The 17,787-nt window shown below is 35.4% G+C and overlaps 1 protein-coding gene across 1 annotated transcript in view; it reads right to left on the reverse strand.

Moving 5' to 3' along the window:
- Positions 1–17,787, reverse strand: part of AKAP9 (A kinase (PRKA) anchor protein 9) — a 153,800-nt gene that overhangs the window by 38,337 nt on the left and 97,676 nt on the right. The window contains exons 24-29 of the mRNA XM_010839819.1: positions 7,179–7,341; positions 6,150–6,362; positions 4,973–5,011; positions 3,339–3,571; positions 2,286–2,405; positions 552–728 (exon numbers count right to left, since the gene is read on the reverse strand). Of these exons, the coding sequence (XP_010838121.1) occupies positions 552–728; positions 2,286–2,405; positions 3,339–3,571; positions 4,973–5,011; positions 6,150–6,362; positions 7,179–7,341 (945 nt within the window). The remainder of the gene's footprint in view (positions 1–551; positions 729–2,285; positions 2,406–3,338; positions 3,572–4,972; positions 5,012–6,149; positions 6,363–7,178; positions 7,342–17,787) is intronic.

The following is a 17,787-nucleotide window of genomic DNA, read 5'->3' on the forward strand; positions in this document are numbered from 1 at the left end:
GAAGTAAGCCAGAAGGAAAAATATAAATACAGTATACTAACGCATATATATGGAATTTAGAAAGATGGTAACAATAACCCGGTGTATGAGACAGCGAAAGAGACACTGATGTACAAAACAGTCTAAAGGACTCTGTGGGAGAGGGAGAGGGTGGGAAGATTTGGGAGAATGACATTGAAACATGTAAAATATCATGTAAGAAACGAGTTGCCAGTCCAGGTTTGATGCACGATACTGGATGCTTGGGGCTAGTGCACTGGGACGACCCAGAGGGATGGTATGGGGAGGGAGGAGGGAGGAGGGTTCAGGATGGGGAACACATGTATACCTGTGGCGGATTCATTTTGATATTTGGCAAAACTAATACAATTATGTAAAGTTTAAAAATAAAATAAAATTAAAAAAAATAACAAAACTCAACATTCAGAAAACTAAAAAAAAAAAAAAAAAGAGTCCTTAGTAATTTTTTTATGTAAATAAACATGTTCATGCAACTAAGCATAATCTGTACTAAAACACTTGATAAAATTAACCCAAAGAAAATGTCACACCTTTTGAAAAGTGTCTGCACTAACGAGTAAGGCTTGCTCCAGCTCCCTTACTCTGAACTCCAATTTCTCAATTTCTTCATTCCGCTCCTGTATATCCCTCTGAAGCTGCTCTTTAGACAGCAAAAGCTCACTGCACTTGTCTGTTTTTTCTTTCAGATGATTTGTTAACTGCTCAACCTGGAAATATAATAAGCAAAAACTGTAATGTTAAAATACGTAAGGATGTTAGTAATAAATCTATCCTCCTTTCAGATTTTTTTAGATCCTATGCTTAATTGTATTTTTGATAAGGATGGCACTATCACCTCCAACTACAGCAACGTTTTCTGAGTTGATGCTTCTAAGCAGCACTAAAGAGAAATAATATTGCTTTCACCAATTCTTTTAAGAGAGTTCTGTTAAGACTAAGGCTTTCTCTAGCTAGGAGGAAAAAATAAATGCATTTTTGAATAATGTTGAATTGCTAGCTCTAATGGCACAACCACACTAAAACCTAATAAAGAAAACAAGTTTACACAGTACTTACATTCATATGTGAGATACAATGACCTAAAAAACTTTCATGGATTATACTTTTCTTTCCACCAACGGTTTATCAACATATATAATAATACAGTGGTTCTAAAATACCATAGGGACAGAAGGGAACTGGGGACCTTTAATACAGTTACTTGGAAAAAAGCTTTTCAGCCCACACATTCCACCAGCCTAGGAGAGGGATCAGGATGCCAGGCAGTGCAAGGGATCCATGTGCCCTGAAAAAGTGATTCGGATAAGAAGCAGATGGAAGGATATAGGAAAGATCAGTAAGAGAGCTTGTGAAATTAGTTGTGCTCAAATGGAGAAAGCTTATTAAAAAAAGAAATATGATGGTAAGAAAAAAGAAACTCTACCTTATTTCAGTGAGATTCTTAGAGGAAATTATCTAAAAATGGCACTTCTTCCTTAAAACATTAAAAGAAATGCTAGCTTACCTACAATTAGAGGTTGAGAAAGGACAGTAATAAAGCCTGAAAAGAAGCCTGAACAACCAAGGCTGGACTAAGACTTGAAGTAAGGTTAAAGGAGAAGACAATAAAGCAGGCAGAGCAAAATGGCACAGTGTACTGGTAACAGCTAGATGTTTCTTTTTTTTTTTTTGGTCCTGAGAAAATCAGAAGCTAGAGAATCAGATCTGGCTAAATAAGAAGAAAACAAATGGATCACAATGTTTTGGAAGAAAATCAAACACATACTTTTTGTTAGTTTCCTAACTTAGTTTCCTAAAGTTTTATGAATGAGGCAAATTACCCTTTTTAATAATAAGGAAACAAATAGTAGGAAATGACTAAGTTCTAGAGCTTAAATATTCTTTTCAGATTCAACAAACACACAGCTATTTTTCAAAATCTAGAATATGTCAGGAACACGAAGAATGACTATGAACTGTGGGGACTGCTAACTTTTCTACTGCTCCAGTAGATAACGCTTTTCTACATCAGATTCCTTCTGGTTTTTTGTTTTTAAAGATACCTTTTGTTAAATAAGACTGTAGATAACATTTTACGACAATGAGTTATAGGTATTTTATACTTCTTTGGTATCTTTACCTTCTCATATTGAAGTAATATTTAAGTTTCTGATTTTGCAAACTGATATACAATAGAAAGACTTCAAGTTTTTTAAGATATGAATCTTACTTTATATATAATATACAAATTAACGTACGGAAGACAGTATCAATAAAAACATTACCTCTCTAGTTTGGTGTTCACTGACAGGCTGGAATCGAGGCACGACCTTAAGTTGTTGTTCTAGTTTCTGTATTTCCTGTTGGAATACATCTCTCTCGTGTTCTCTATCGACAGCTTGCTCCTAAAGTTTAATAATGATAGTAACTGAAGAAATAATATTTATTGACGTTATTATTTCCCTTACTTCCCTTTAATTGTAGGCACAGTTGCCTGTTTGAAGATGAACGACTGATGATTACAGAAATGCTCCAAACCAAAAAGGTTTAAAAAGATAACACTTGTTGCATGGTACATAGCCTAGTAGGGCTCTTGTATGATACATAACCCACGGCTCTTCAGCAAAAATGCAAGCACTTAAATGTTATCTGAAGCACAACACTTTTTACAATTCAAGTAATGTTAAATACAAAATGAAATTAAAATGGTCTCCTTAAAATGCATTTACTTTTTTGGAACAAAGGAGGACTCCCAATATTTAGGCAAAATAAGTAGAACAAATTGTGTTGTAGTTACATTTTTTTCATTTTAATATAGGTTTTTTAAAATACCTAAAATTACAAAGTATTTTAGAATCTGATTCTCTGATCTGTGACGATAACATAAGACTTAATGAAACTCCAAAGAAGAAAATCCACATGAAATTAGAGATTTAACATCTTTTTTGGAAGACAGTAATGACAGCATAAAACAGCTGCAGTTCTTTGCTTCCAGGGCACACTGTTACTTGTGTGTATACGTTTTATGGGTGAAATGGTGGACAGTTAGCTTTTAGGATCCTTACTTGGTCTGACTACTGGTTCAGAAAAAGGCTAGGACAAGTTTCTTAACTATGAATCTGGAAAGGCTAACTGGTAGGGCTTATTCGTAATCTGTTGGTACTGCTTTTAATTCTAAAAGCTGCATAATAAAAATTTTTAAGTAATACTTTTTAATTAATTAGATGACACAGATAAAAATAGTAGAATTTAAGTCTTTTCATAATTTAAAATCCACAACATAGAACAGTAGCAAGTAGCATAAAAATGAAAAAGTTATTAAAGTTGAGAATACTTACATCTAAAAATTTTCTCATTTTTTCTAACTGCTTTTCCAGTGCTTGGTTTTGTTGCCTTAAATCCATTAGTTCAGCATTTTTCTCCTGTTCCAGTTCTATAAATCTACTGACTTGCTCTTCGACGTCCATTTCTAGAGCTTTCACTTGTTTTTGAAGGTCATCACGCACTTTTTCAGCTTGACACTGTACCTCTAGTTTTTCCTTCATCAGTTTTTCTGTCTCCTGTAGTAATTCTGTTCATGAATGCAAAAACATACTACATTAAGTCACAATTAATGATGTTATGATAAGGAAATCACCCATAACTGTGTTCATATTTTAACTTCATGAAGTTAAGGGGCGGAGTTTCATTTCAAAAACATGTGAAAAAGGAAAATTCTTATGTGAAAATATCAAAATAACACATTCCGATATAAGTAAGCAGGCTAGTATCAATAAAATCATACAGAATTAACAAAAAGAATTATGTCCTATCACTAAAAACAATAAAAGAACACAGCAAATGACCCCCTCAAAGTCCACTTTCACTACAAGGAAACGAGCAAAATCTAACCAAATGCAAGCACAGAAATAACTCACCTCAGGCGAAAGTCAATCCATTCCAAACCTGTAAAGTCATTTTTATATGCATACACAACACACACGAAAATCAAATACTGTAAATCTTTAACCAAGGTAAGTAAGAGTTACAGAAAAGAAACATAACCAGAATCAGAATTTCCTGTTAGTCTTTCTCCTTATTTGATCCACATTCCTGAGTTAGTCTTACACATTCACATGTATGTGTATCAAGGGAAAACTGACAAGTATGAGAGGCAGTGTGGTGCTTAAGCGCAAAGACTGTGGGTTAACATCCTAACTCTACCACTTCTGACATTTAATATGATGTCCTTCAATTTCCTTGTATGTCAAATGGGAGTTAATAACAGTACTGACCTCTGAGTTATTTCCCCACAATAAGTTAATTTATAATATATCAAATAAGTTAATATATCAATGTGTGAAAAATAGTGCCTAGACTATGTAAGGACTACATATACATGTAAGTTTTAGCTATTATTAGTCATACAATAATAAATTTTATACAGCAAAGTAAAACAATTGTCTAATGAAGAAAATGGAATGACTGTAACTCCAGAGTCTTTACACTAACTGGTCTGTCGACACTGTACTCAGGATTAAGAATCTACAGAAAGCAGCTTTCCTTTTAAACAACGCTGATTTAGATGTTAATACAAAAGTAATCAACCAGAAAGTCTCTTCACTAAATTTCACTGATCTTGTTGATACCATCATCTTAGATACTGATTTAGAAAAGAGTACTGTAAAAAGGCATAGGTTGTAAGAACTTAATATATTCGTTAAAGAAAATAACTTTTAATTTATATTATATTGCCTACCACTATTTCATCCATTTTCTTGAAAAAACTGAAATAGTCTTAAGCTCTGTGGGAATAATATGATGATGGTCACTATGAATCTCAGTTTTTAATTCCAAATTTTTATTGTAAGAAAAGTTTTTTTTGTTGTTAGAAAAACTTGTAAGTATAAAACACAGCAGCAAAATTAGAGATATATTAGTTGACTGAAAAATCCAAGGGTCACCCAATGGCCATGCAACTGTGTAAACACACCTGCTCCAGGCGCTGCATCGACTGCAGCATCTACTAGTCCTATTAGGAAAAAACACACACACATACAACAAAACATGGTGATTTACATGTCAGCTATTTCCTAAAACACAGTAATATATACACACACACAAAACAACTAGGAGTAAAAGCTGAACATACTGTCACAGGTTACATTTTGAGACGTATTCAAATTCTTTGAATATTGTACATGCATGATAAACACACTTTGCACATGAAAAAGGACAACCCTAAACCTGTGTTAAACAAATCTGAGCAACCAGAAAAGTTTTACCATATTATAAAAATGTATGTTGTATCTCTAAATTGATAAAATTTAATTAGTAAAACTAAACATTTATAATTCTAACTGCATGTATAATATAAAGATGAAAGTGAAAGTCACTCAGCTGTGTCCGACTCTTTGTGACCCCATGGACTATAATACAGCCCATGGAATTCTCCAGGCCAGAATACTGGAGTGGGTAGCCGTCCCTTCTCCCAATCCAGGAATCGAACCGGGGTGTCCTGCATTGCAGGCAGAGTCTTTACCAACTGAGCTACCAAGGAAGCCATAATATAAAGGTGAAAGGATATGACTAAAAGGATTTAAAGTTCCACTGTTACAAAGACTGACATCTATTTTTTAAACCACTAATTTACCTAATTTTTCATTTAAGAAAAGATTAGAGGTTATCAGTAAACTTATTTATTCTTTGACCTCCTGCTTATATTCAACTAAATGTCAGCCTGCTTCTAATAGCCTTTTCAATCTATTATCTTGCAGGGTGAAATCCACCCCACCCTGCTCACAACTAGTGCCAGATCAGTGCTCTTAGTTAATCCAGGTGTACATTTTGCTGCCTTTCTGCAATTAAAAGAACTAAATCTCATACAACTTAAAAAAAAATCCTGCTTCATTATATCCAGCGTTCTCTTTAGGCAGAGGTTTGAGGAAATACAAAGAATTATCATTCCTGTTATCATATGCCAAAGGAAAAAGAAGGAAAAAACCAAACCTGATTCCACATGGTTGGCTAATAAGACAATTACCAGTAAGGTAGATTTTCTTATTATTTTTCAATCCTTATATAAAGCATAAATCATGGCACTGAAAGGGGAAAAAGAAGTCATGTTGAACTTTTAAGGAACGTTTCACATGAAGTCGAGAGATACGTACGCTGCTCAGCAGGGCCCGCCCCTGCTTTCATAGCCTCCTTCTGCCGCGACAGTAATTCTCTTTCTTCTTGGATCTGCTGTTGCTCTGCTTCTAGTTCTTGTAATCTACTACCTGCACATAACAACTCCTGCTCAAGACGATCTATTATATCAGTTTTTTCCTGAATTTGCCTTTCAAAAAGTGTTTTCTCATCTGCATAGCCATCAATGACACCTATAAATAAAATTAACAAGGAATGGTTATTATTTCAAATTTTGCTATTACATATTTATATTAAAAAAAGGTGTACTGTCAGCAAATTTCAAATCATTTCAAAAAAAAAATAAATCCTTTCACCTTTTAAAAACCTTAAATCAATTTGCTGCTGATGATAGTAGCAACTATAATATGTTCAATACAGTATTCTTATTAGCCATTGTGTTTAAATATGAAATTTCTCTGAATTTTCTATTACTTGTTATGCTAATTTATCACATCATGTTGGTGTAACATATTTTATTAAAGAGATAGGTTCCTGGAAAGCTTAATATAAATCAAATGCCTGTGAACTGAATCACATTTTAAATATACTAGAGAAAGTTGACACTTAAAGTGATTCTAGAAGCCTATCACCCACAATAGCATGGTATGATATAAATAGCGTGGGGCTTCAGAGGCTTAAAGCCTGGAATCAGCATTTAAAGGTGACTTCGAACAATTTATTAGTATCTCTGTTCCAGTTCCCTCATCTTTAAATGAAAAGAGCTGTCTTAGGATGGAGGGATTATGGTAACAACTCACCATCATTCACTTTTGTATTTTGTATAATTTTAAATACTTTCATATAATTCTATTAAGTACTTTCATAATTAAAAACTATATATAGTTTTAAAAGCTGCTTAGAGGAATTTTGAAGACAAGCTACAACTATTTTTCAGTGGTCATTTGAAATTAAAAGTAGATTGCTGGTTTCCAAACTTGGCTTGCACCAAAATCTATTTTTAGATTTGAAATTTCTCCATCCTCAATAGCCAACAGCAGGGTACTCACCCTCGGCCTTACTGAGCTCCACAGCCAGCTGTTCTCTGGCCCTGGACTCCTCATGAAGGCGCTCTCGCAACTCGTCTTGGCACTTAAGGGACTCAGTCACTTCTTGTTTCTGTCTAAATGACTCACGCATCAATTCTGTCTGTGTAACTTTTGCATGTTCCAGCTAAACAAAGAGGGAAAGTATATGAAGGAAGACAGAGTGTTAAGAATATCAGTGCCATTCTCTATTAAAGCTTTTAAAAAATTTTTTAATGAAAATAAAGATATACTGTTGAACTGTAGTCATTTAATATTTCTAGTGCATGCTAATATTAGTAGATAGCGCAGTTCAGTAGACACATTAGCTGTGCACAAGAAATGTATACAGAGATATATTCTAACTTTACTCAACAGAAATAATTGCTTCTTACTGTTAGTACCTGCTTTCTCTGTTTTTACTGAAACAACTATAAGGGGGAAAATTGAGCTCAAGTGTTTCTAGTACTTAATATTAACATTATTAAATTTAAAAAAATTTACCACAGCATTTTAAAATTTACCATAGAAAATAGATTTTAGAGTTACTAAACAAGGCTTTTGGTGGTAACTTTTCGTTGTTGGATAAATCAGTATCCAACCAGCGTGGAACTAGTCTTGTTTTAAATTTTATCATTCATAACTTATTTGAAAATAATATGAACATACATTTAAGAGTCATAATGGGAAATTAAATACATTTTAATCACAAAATATTCTCTAAAATATCTCTAGTAATATGCTATTACCTCAACAAAGATAAAATTCATATATATATTTTTTTACTTTTGACTGGCAAAAGATTACTTTCCTTTAATGTGGATAACCAGTACATATTAATTTTTAATATTAAAAAGTGGCCATAAAACATGAACTATTTATATACAGCATGCTTCTGCACTTATAGTCAGAATCAATATTTTAAAAATAAATCAACTGCTTCCCCATGTAATTTTTTTCTGTACATTATAAAATGGCTGCCTGGTAAATACATGAATCTCCAAGAGTTCACAGCTCTAACTAACTAGGATATGAGTTTTTTCCTTCTTCAAATTTACTATACAAATACAATACACTTACAACAAAATAAATATTTCCTTTAGAAAAAAATTTAAAGTTTGTGTCTATATTCTATCTCTTGACAAGGTATAAAATTTCATTAAAATGCATTTAAATATTACAGTAAAGCCTACAAGAAATATTAGGAACTTCAGTTTTACAAAGCAAAACAAAAAGTTGGCAGGGACTCAAATGCAGTAGATCTAGCAAACAAACTTCACTTATTATGGCAGAGAGCACCAATACCTTACTGGAATAAGAGAGTCTTTCAAATATTTATGTAAACATTGTAAATGTTAAAAAATCTCTTCTATCTAGGTAAGGTACAGTTTATTCCTAATATTTATACAATACCTACACCTAATAATGTGAAATATATAAAAATATCATATTCAATATTCTCAAATAATAATTTAAAACCTACATTAGAAATACTTATAAACAATCAGTAAATATTTTGTCACTCTAATATATAAAAGCTTCAGGGGAGGTAACGAAACTATTCTGAAAGCATCTGAAATATAAGGTAGTACATCGTTAAAGCCATGAAAGTCATTAAAAGGGCTGAATAACTTGGAGTAAATCATTCACAACATTTAAAAGTCAAATGAACCTGAAAGACTAACTATGCTAAATACCCTGAACACTGTTAATAATATACATTTCACATAAAAAGTAGAAAAAGGTATTTTTTCACAGGATTAGTAGGCATATTAAATATAAGTTTCTTAGGCAGTTAGCAAAAAAACCTGAAATTAGAATCCAGGCTTTCTTTTTTCGTTTCTGGAACTAGAGCCATTATGCCAAACGATTGGCTCAATGACAATTCACTTAGCTATTTTAGGTATGAGAATGCCTATTCCCTCAAATACAACCAGCCTGCTTTCACTAAAGATTGGCATCATAAACACAGAGAAGTAAGATTCTTAAGGACAAGCAGGATCTCTTTAAATAGCTTGTCTGGCGTGGCAGAACTGAAATATTATCTCATTTAGCTTTATGTAATTAAACACATTGCCAAGTTGGGGCTTGTGGACGAAATTTTGCCCTTCAATACATTAATCATTACAGGATGAATGAACCACACAACAGGAAAAGAAGATTCTATTCCATTTACCCTTACCAAAGACATTTAAAGTTCATTTCTCATTATAGCTTTTTTCACTAAATATGTAAAAAACTGAAAGCATAAAACTATAAAAAAAACAAATTTTTATACTTACTGAATAAGGAGGGGTAGGCAGGGAAATTTTAGAAATAAGCTTTAATATGTGCCCATTTCTTTTATGAATAATATGAAAAATAGAAGTATTAATAATTACGGAGTTATTTTCATCCAAATGTTCATACAGAGGAAAAGGATGTGGTAATGGTACACGGGATTCAACCTCATAAATGTCTTCATCTTGTTCTTCCAACCACGAATCACTAAGTTTGACAGTTGCCAAATAGGTCTTGTACGAATCCATTCTAGAAGTTGTAGCCGCTAATTTTCCTCATTTGCTTTACCAGTTTTCCACTACACTAAAAAGTTCTGTTTACTTTATAAAGATATACCATAGCAGTATGAAAAATTTTCTTTGGCACTATCAAATAAACATAAAAATTAATTCATACAACTAAACAACAAAAGAAAAAAAACCCCACAAATAAGAAAAATTAGGTCCCCACCAGTCTTCAGCAAAACAAAACAAAGAAACCAGAACAAAATAAAAACAAAAAACAAAACTAAAAGCAAGTAAACATGTTTTAAATTAGAATAATGACTAAAATGTTGAAGAATGAAAGAATGAAAATATAAATATCTAATTAGCTAAGCAATAAAACTGCTCTCGCTATCAAATATGTCTGTGGAAGTAAAAGCCTTCCAAGTAAAACCTGGCAGGGAAAGTCAAGTTTGAAGTCTCCATAGCAGCAGCCTTAAGAATCGCAGTTGCAAAATTATTTCCCTTGTTCTTGCTGCTTCATTCAATGCTCTTCTGAACTGAGCTATTCAAACAGCCTCTCATGCTGAGCCAAAGGATTCTAGTCAGTGTCCCCTGAGGAAAGGTCAGAACACAGGGTGTGGTTTAATGCCTGTACCTATAGGTACACTGACAGGTGGAATCTGAATTAACACACCCACAAAAAAGCCTGCCTAACAGGATCCAAGTTCCACGTCAGAGCTCTGAAAAGGATATTTAGATAGTTTATAATGCTTCTAAGATAAGCTAGTGTTTTTCCATTCCATTAAAACATGTTTTAATTTAAAAATGTAAACTCAAAAGGTCTGAATCCACATTATCAATCAGTTCTTCAACTATACCCAATAATTGTAACTCTTTCTGGAAAACTAACTATTTCCTTTTGATATTTCCTTAAAATAACACCCATTCTTTTGAGCAGTCATTAAAACTAAATATAGATGGTTCGGTTATAACCTATTTCTACACTGAATTATTTACAGAGTAGTTGTTAAGGAAAAAAAAAACACCTCTTTTTAAAGCTGCATTGTATAATATACAATAGCTGATAATTATACCACTTAACCTACACTATGAACTCTGACTAAGACTTAAGAGCACAAGTTGTATATAATGGCCCTCTGGTACCTTGAGAAACCTCGACAATAGTGAATAAACCAGTTACTCAGAATTTGAAAAGCTGAACATGAAAGTTGTTTTAAATAAATGAAAAATCTTTCACTGTGGTGACTTTTCTCTACCCAGTAATTAAATATCCTTAACTCACAAAATCTTATCTGCTATGGGAAAATCCCACACTAAACCAAGCCTATCAACAAATACCCATTTTTATGGCCACTTTCACTACACAAAATATCTTCAGAGGAGTCAATACCCAAATCCTTCACAGTTTGTTAATAATAGGAGAGAGAAAATGACATTTTTTACTGAAAGCTCAGAATCTATAGCAATATGGTTTGGGATGGTAGAAGAGCATTGCTGTCCAGAATTCCAGACAGTTCGGTTCAGATCAGTCACTCAGTCATGTCCATTCTTTGTGACTCCATGAACCGCAGCATGCCAGGCCTTCCTGTCCATCACCAACTCCCGGAGTCCACCAAAACCCATGTCCGTTCAGTCGGCGATGCCATCGAACAATCTCATCCTCTGTTCTCCCCTTCTACTCCTGCCCCCAATCTTTCCCAGTATCAGCGTCTTTCAAATGAGTCAGCTCTTCACATGAGGTGGCCAAAGTATTGGAGTTTCGGCTTCAGCATCATTCCTTCCAAAGAACACCCAGGGCTGATTTCTTTTAGAATGGACTGGTTGGATCTCCTTGCAGTCCAAGGGACTCTCAAGAGTCCTCTCCAACACCACAGTTCAAAAGCATAAATTCTTGGGCACTCAGCTTTCTTCACAGTCCAACTCTCACATCTACACATGACCACTGGAAAAACCATAGCCTTGAATAGACGGACCTTTGTTGGCAAAGTAATGTCTCTGCTTTTGAATATGCTGTCTAGGTTGATCATAACTTTCCTTCCAAGGAGTAAGCGTCTTTTAATTTCATGGCTGTAATCACCATCTGCAGTGATTTCTGAGCCCAGAAATATAAAATTAGCCGCTGTTTCCACTGTTTCTCCATCTATTTGCCATGAAATGATGGGTCTGGATACCACGATCTTTGTGTTCTGAATGTTGAGCTTTAAGCCAACTTTTTCACTCTCCTCTTTCACTTTCGTCAAGAGGCTGTTTAGTTCTTCACATTCTGCCATCAGGGTGGTGTCATCTGAATATCTGAGGTTATTAATATTTTTAGCCGAAATCTTGATTCCAGCTTGTGCTTCTTCCAGCCCAGCGTTTCTCATGATGTACTCTGCATAGAAGTTAAATAAGTAGGGTGACAATATACAACCTTGACGGACTCCTTTTCCTTTTGGAACCAGTCTGTTGTTCCATGTCCAGTTCTAACTGTTGCTTCCTGACCTGCATACAGGTTTCTCAAGAGGCAGGTCAGGTGGTCTGGTATTCCATCTCTTTCAGAATTTTCCACAGTTTATCGTGATCCACACAGGCAAAGACTTTGGCATAGTCAATAAAGCAGAAATAGATGTTTTTCTGGGACTCTCTTGCTTTTTCGATGATCCAGCAGATGTTGGCAATTTGATGTGCTTTTTCTAAAACCAGCTTAAACATCTGGAAGTTCACAGTTCACGTATTGCTGAAGTCTGGCTTGGACAATTTTGAGCATTACTTTACTAGTGTGCGAGATGAGCACAACTGTGCGGTAGTTGGAGCATTCTTTGGCATTGCCTTACTTGGGGATTGGAATGAAAACTGACCTTTTCCAGTCCTGTGGCCATTGCTGAGTTTTCCAAATTTGCTGGCATTTTGAATGCAGCACTTTCACAGCATCATCTTTCAGGATTTGAAATAGGTCAACTGGAATTTCATCACCTCCACTAGCTTTGTTCATAGTGATGCTTCCTAAGGCCCACTTGACTTCACATTCCAGGATGTCTGGCTCTAGGTCAGTGATCACACCATCGTGATTATCTGGGTCATGAAGATCTTTTTTTGTACAGTTTTTGTGTATTCTTGCCACCTCTTCTTATCATCTTCTGCTTCTGTTAGGTCCCTACCATTTCTGTCCTTTATTGAGCCCATCTTTGCATGAAATGTTCCCTTGGTATCTCTAATTTTCCTGAAGAGATCTCTAGTCTTCCCCATTCTACTGTTTTCCTCTATTTCTTTGCACTGATCACTGAGGAAGGCTTTCTTATGTCTCCTTGCTATTCTTTGGAACTCTGCATTCAAATGGGTATACTTTTCCTTTTCTCCTTTGCTTTTTGCTTCCCTTCTTTTCATAGCTATTTGTAAGGCTTCCTCAGACAGCCATTTTGCTGTTTTGCATTTCTTTTTCTTGGGGATGGTCTTGATTCCTATCTCCTGTACAATGTCACGAACCTCCATCCATAGTTCATCAGGCACTCTATCAGATCTAGTCCCTTAAATCTATTTCTCACTTTCACTGTATAGTCAGTCATAAGGGATTTGATTTAGGTCATACCTGAATGGTCTAGTGGTTTTCTCCACTTTCTTCAATTTCAGTCTGAATTTGGCAATAAGGAGTTCATGATCTGAGCCACAGTCAGCTCCTGGTCTTGTTTTTGCTGACTGAATAGAGCTTCTCCATCTTTGGCTGCAAAGAATATAATCAATCTGATTTCGGTGTCGACCATCTGGTGATGTCCATGTGTAGAGTCTTCTCTTCTGTTGCTGGAAGAGGGTGTTTGTTATGACCAGTGCGTTCTCTTGGCAGAACTCTATTAGCCTTTGCCATGCTTTATTCTACACTCCAAGGCCAAATTTGCCTGTTACACCAGGTGTTTCTTGACTTCCTACTTTTGCATTCCAGTCCCCTATAATGAAAAGGACATCTTTTTTGGGTGTTAGTTCTAGAAGGTCTTGTAGGTCTTCTTAGAACCGTGCAACTTCAGCTTCCTCAGTGTTACTGGTCTGTCTATGCCCCCAAATGACCAGTTCCAGACGAGGTAATGACAAATTCCTATTTATTATGACTTCGTATATGAGGGTTCCAGTAAGTTTTGAGAAGACACTTTAACGTGCAGCTAAATCTGACTTTCTTGGGGCTTCAGCAGTTACAAAATCATCAATATCCTAGATTTTCAGCTTTATGAACTGGCTGGATCCTTGCTCAGCATTTCAAATACCTCTCAAAATACTCTTTCTCAGTTCTTTCTGCAAATTAAAGTTTACTTTGATAATCTGGTGTCCAATTTCTCTTATTTGAAGCAAAAAAAAAAAAAAGACCCTGAAAGTAAGACATATCCTTTTATAAATAGAAATATTTAGGTCAAGGCAAGAACTAACTACAAAGAAAAAAGAGAAAAGCTAGGAGAAAGAAACCTCAAAAAAGCAGCAGATTAGGATGACTTAGAATGGGGTAAACAGCCCTCACAACAAGGGTACATTAACTGATGGCATAATTCATGTTCAGTAAGGTGACCCTGAAATAAAATAATTCAAATAACAGTATGTTTGTAAGAGAGTGCCAAACAGCTCTCCTCCAAACAGCATATTAACGGATGGTATATTACATATATTGATGTTCAGATAGGTTACTTGAATTGGAATAATTCAAATAATATATTCTTTTTCTTGAAATTTTAGAAAGCACAAAACACCTTTTGCAATCTAAAACAGTTCAAATAATTTTAATTATTAAGAGGCCACCCTTTTAATTTTCTAGACTAGCTCATTATTCCCTGGTTTCAGGTAATCAAGATTTGCAATATATGTTTGAAGGCTATTAATTTGTGGAACAGAGTTATGTTTAGCTTTACTTTAACTGTACAACGTCAAGCCATTTAACTTTTTTTCCCCAGAAATATTTCTCTCAACTTGTAAAAGACTTCTGTTGCTCTCCTTTGTATTTATTTTATTTTTCTAAGTTATTTAAGAGAGACTAAGTCCTGGCTACAATACCCTGACACGCACAACAGGAGCAACACCTAACAGCAAATGTATTTCAACACTTTAGTACAGCTTATTTTAAAACATAACAAAATGTTTTGTTTTTTTGTCATAACAAAATGACAAAACAAAATCTTAACAGTACTACTGTTTCATCCTCAGAAAAAGGCTCCTCTTTGGAGAAAATATAGAAACATGCACCTTAAATTCCATCCTTCTAAAAAATGATTATAAGTTCATGAGAGTTGCCTATAATAAAAATCTTTCTTTGGTAGTAAATCCCTCATCATTCATTGTTTTCTTCTAACACCGAAATGAATCTCTTGGTAAATAATGTCCTATGGCTCTAAACTACCTCTGGATTCTAGAAAAGTTTAATCGCTAAAAGACTATTTCCACAGAACAGACTGATTCCTATTTGTACTTGATCCAAAAATCAAGAATCTGAAACCACACTCTCATAGATAACTTTTCTGCAGAACCACAATGAGACTACTAAATAAAGACAAGCTTAAAGAGATTAACTTTCTAAGGGCTTGAGAGTAATCTCTCAGCACGTTTACTCCTAGTCCAACAAAAGCTATCCCAACCTGGGACTTCCCTGGTGGTCCAGTGGTTAAGACTCCATGCTCCCAAAGCAGAGGGTGCTGGTTCAATCCTGGTCAAGGAACTAAGATCCCACATGCTGCACAGCATGGCCCAAAACCAAAACCAAATCAAGACTACACTTTAACACAAATGATTAAAAAACAAAAACAAAGTTATCCTAACCAATAGGAACTATAATAGGTTGAATACAAGCCTGAATATATGTATGGTAGCCTGTCTCGGGAAAAGAGAAGTGAAATCCATCCCAGAAGATATATTATTATATAGATTTGGACATACCATGGGGCAAATCACTTGTGAAATCTAATACATAAAGTAAAACATTCCTCACAGATACTATGAAATCAGACCATAAAGGTAGATATCCTGATACTTCATAAGGAAAATGATTACTTATTATTTTATTAAAGCAAGATACATCTATGGAACGTAAGTGAAAGTGAAAATGTTAGTTACTCAGGTATATCCAACTCTTTGCAACTCCATGGACTACAGCCTGCCAGCTTCCTCTGTCCATGGGATTCTCCAGGCAAGAACACTGGAGTGGGTTGCCGGGCCCTCCTCCAGGGGATCTTCCCCACCCAGGGATTGAACCCAGGTCTCCCACACTGCGGGCATATTCTTTACTGTCTGAGTCACCTGCGAACTCCATGAAACCTAGTGTACCCTCCAAACTTAAAGCTAAGTATAAGGCTTAATTACGATTTTCCAGTAAAGTTATATAAAACCAAGCCAGTTTTTTTAAAAAAAAAAGGAAAGAAAGAACCTTGAATATTTGAAAATATTTACTTATACTATTGGGCGTTTTCATTGAAACTCCTCCCCAACTCCAAACAAAAGCCCACAATCCCAGACAATAATGTCTCTCGCCATCCTAAAGGCAGTTTAATCCCTCTGACCCAAAGGCCACATGTTCCCCTTGTGTTCTGGATTCCGTCCTCTCCCATCCCAAGGATCTGCTTCACAAGGCCCATCCCCTCCAACCTGCACATTCAACTTTTCCATGGCTACTCAATATAAACATGAACCGTAGAAAAAGCATCCTGCCCCTTTCAACTGTTCTGTTTTCTTCACAGCCAGATGTTATGAAATTGCTATCTCTATTTCTTCAACTCCATTTCTGTAACTGGCTGAATTGTGAATTCCTCCTCTATCAATGCCACAAAACTGTTCTCCTGAAGGCCACTGATGACACCTATATTGAAATATCCAATGGACACTAAATTCTCAGCATTCATTACCTTTCCATGGTATCTGACATTTACAGAAAATCACTCCTCATCTGGCTTTTAAGACACTATTCTCTAAAAACAAAACAAAACAAAGACATTATTCTCTTGATTTTCCTTGCTCATTCTCTCAATCTCTTTTGTAGATTGATATACCTTGATTCCCTTTTAAAACTCAGCACTCTACCAGCACAAAAATTTAGTTCTCCACACTCTTCAAAACCATAATTTCAAATGTCTTTAAAGGTGACGCCAACTTCTAATCTAGTCTCCCGAACTCGACTCTAGAGAGTATCTTTTCCCTCTATGCACTCTAAAACTGCACTCATTCTTCATTTCTTTTGTAAACCCCATCTCAGTAAATGAAATATCCCGATAACAGCCGGTCAAGGATCAGCTTGTGGTTTCTTTCCTCTTCCGTTCCTTATGCCCCACATCCAACGTCACACCAATTTCTATCAAATTCAACTTCCTGCAAGCTTTGAGATCACTTCCCTCTTGCCCTAACTTGATTTCTACCCTCTTCACTTGGAGTATTTTAAGAGTCTCCTGTTTCTGCACATTCAGCCTCTCTCCTCACTCTTTTCCAGCCCATCCATCCACCACATGCTACTAGAGGAAATCCCTGTACAAAAACAAATCTCAGAGTATTTCCTACCAAAAATATTTCAGTGATTCCCCACATTTTTCAGCATAAACTTAAAACTTTTCTACTCTACCCTCTAGGGACACTGTGGCTGCAAGGCTTGACCGCTGCAAGCCTTCTACCCTCTGCTGCCCACATTCCATCCTGGGTGTTCTTAACACAAAATGACCCACTATCCTCAAACACACCATGCTGGCTTATGCCAACATGCGATGCCCTTGACACAAATTTTCTTCTTGACTTATCCACTAAGTTTCTACTAGGCAGTCTTTTTCTTAAAAAACTCATTTTCCCTTGAATTACGATTTGGCCTTCATTACTTCATGCAAAAATGGGCTCAATAAAGGACAGAAATGGTAGGGACCTAACAGAAGCAGAAGATATTAAGAGGTGGCAAGAATACACAGAAGAACTGTACAAAAGAAATCTTCATGACCCAGATAATCACCATGGTGTGATCACTTACCTACAGCCAGACATCCTGGAATGTGAAATCAAGGGGGCCTTAGGAAGCATCACTACAAACAAAGCTAGTGGAGGTGATAGAATTTCAGTTGAGCTATTTCAAGTCCTAAAAGATGATGTTGTGAAAGTGCTGCACTCGATATGCC

This window comes from Bison bison, unplaced genomic scaffold, assembly GCF_000754665.1.
Source record: "Bison bison bison isolate TAMUID 2011002044 unplaced genomic scaffold, Bison_UMD1.0 scf7180017864134, whole genome shotgun sequence".
NCBI classification, from domain to species: domain Eukaryota; kingdom Metazoa; phylum Chordata; class Mammalia; order Artiodactyla; family Bovidae; genus Bison; species Bison bison.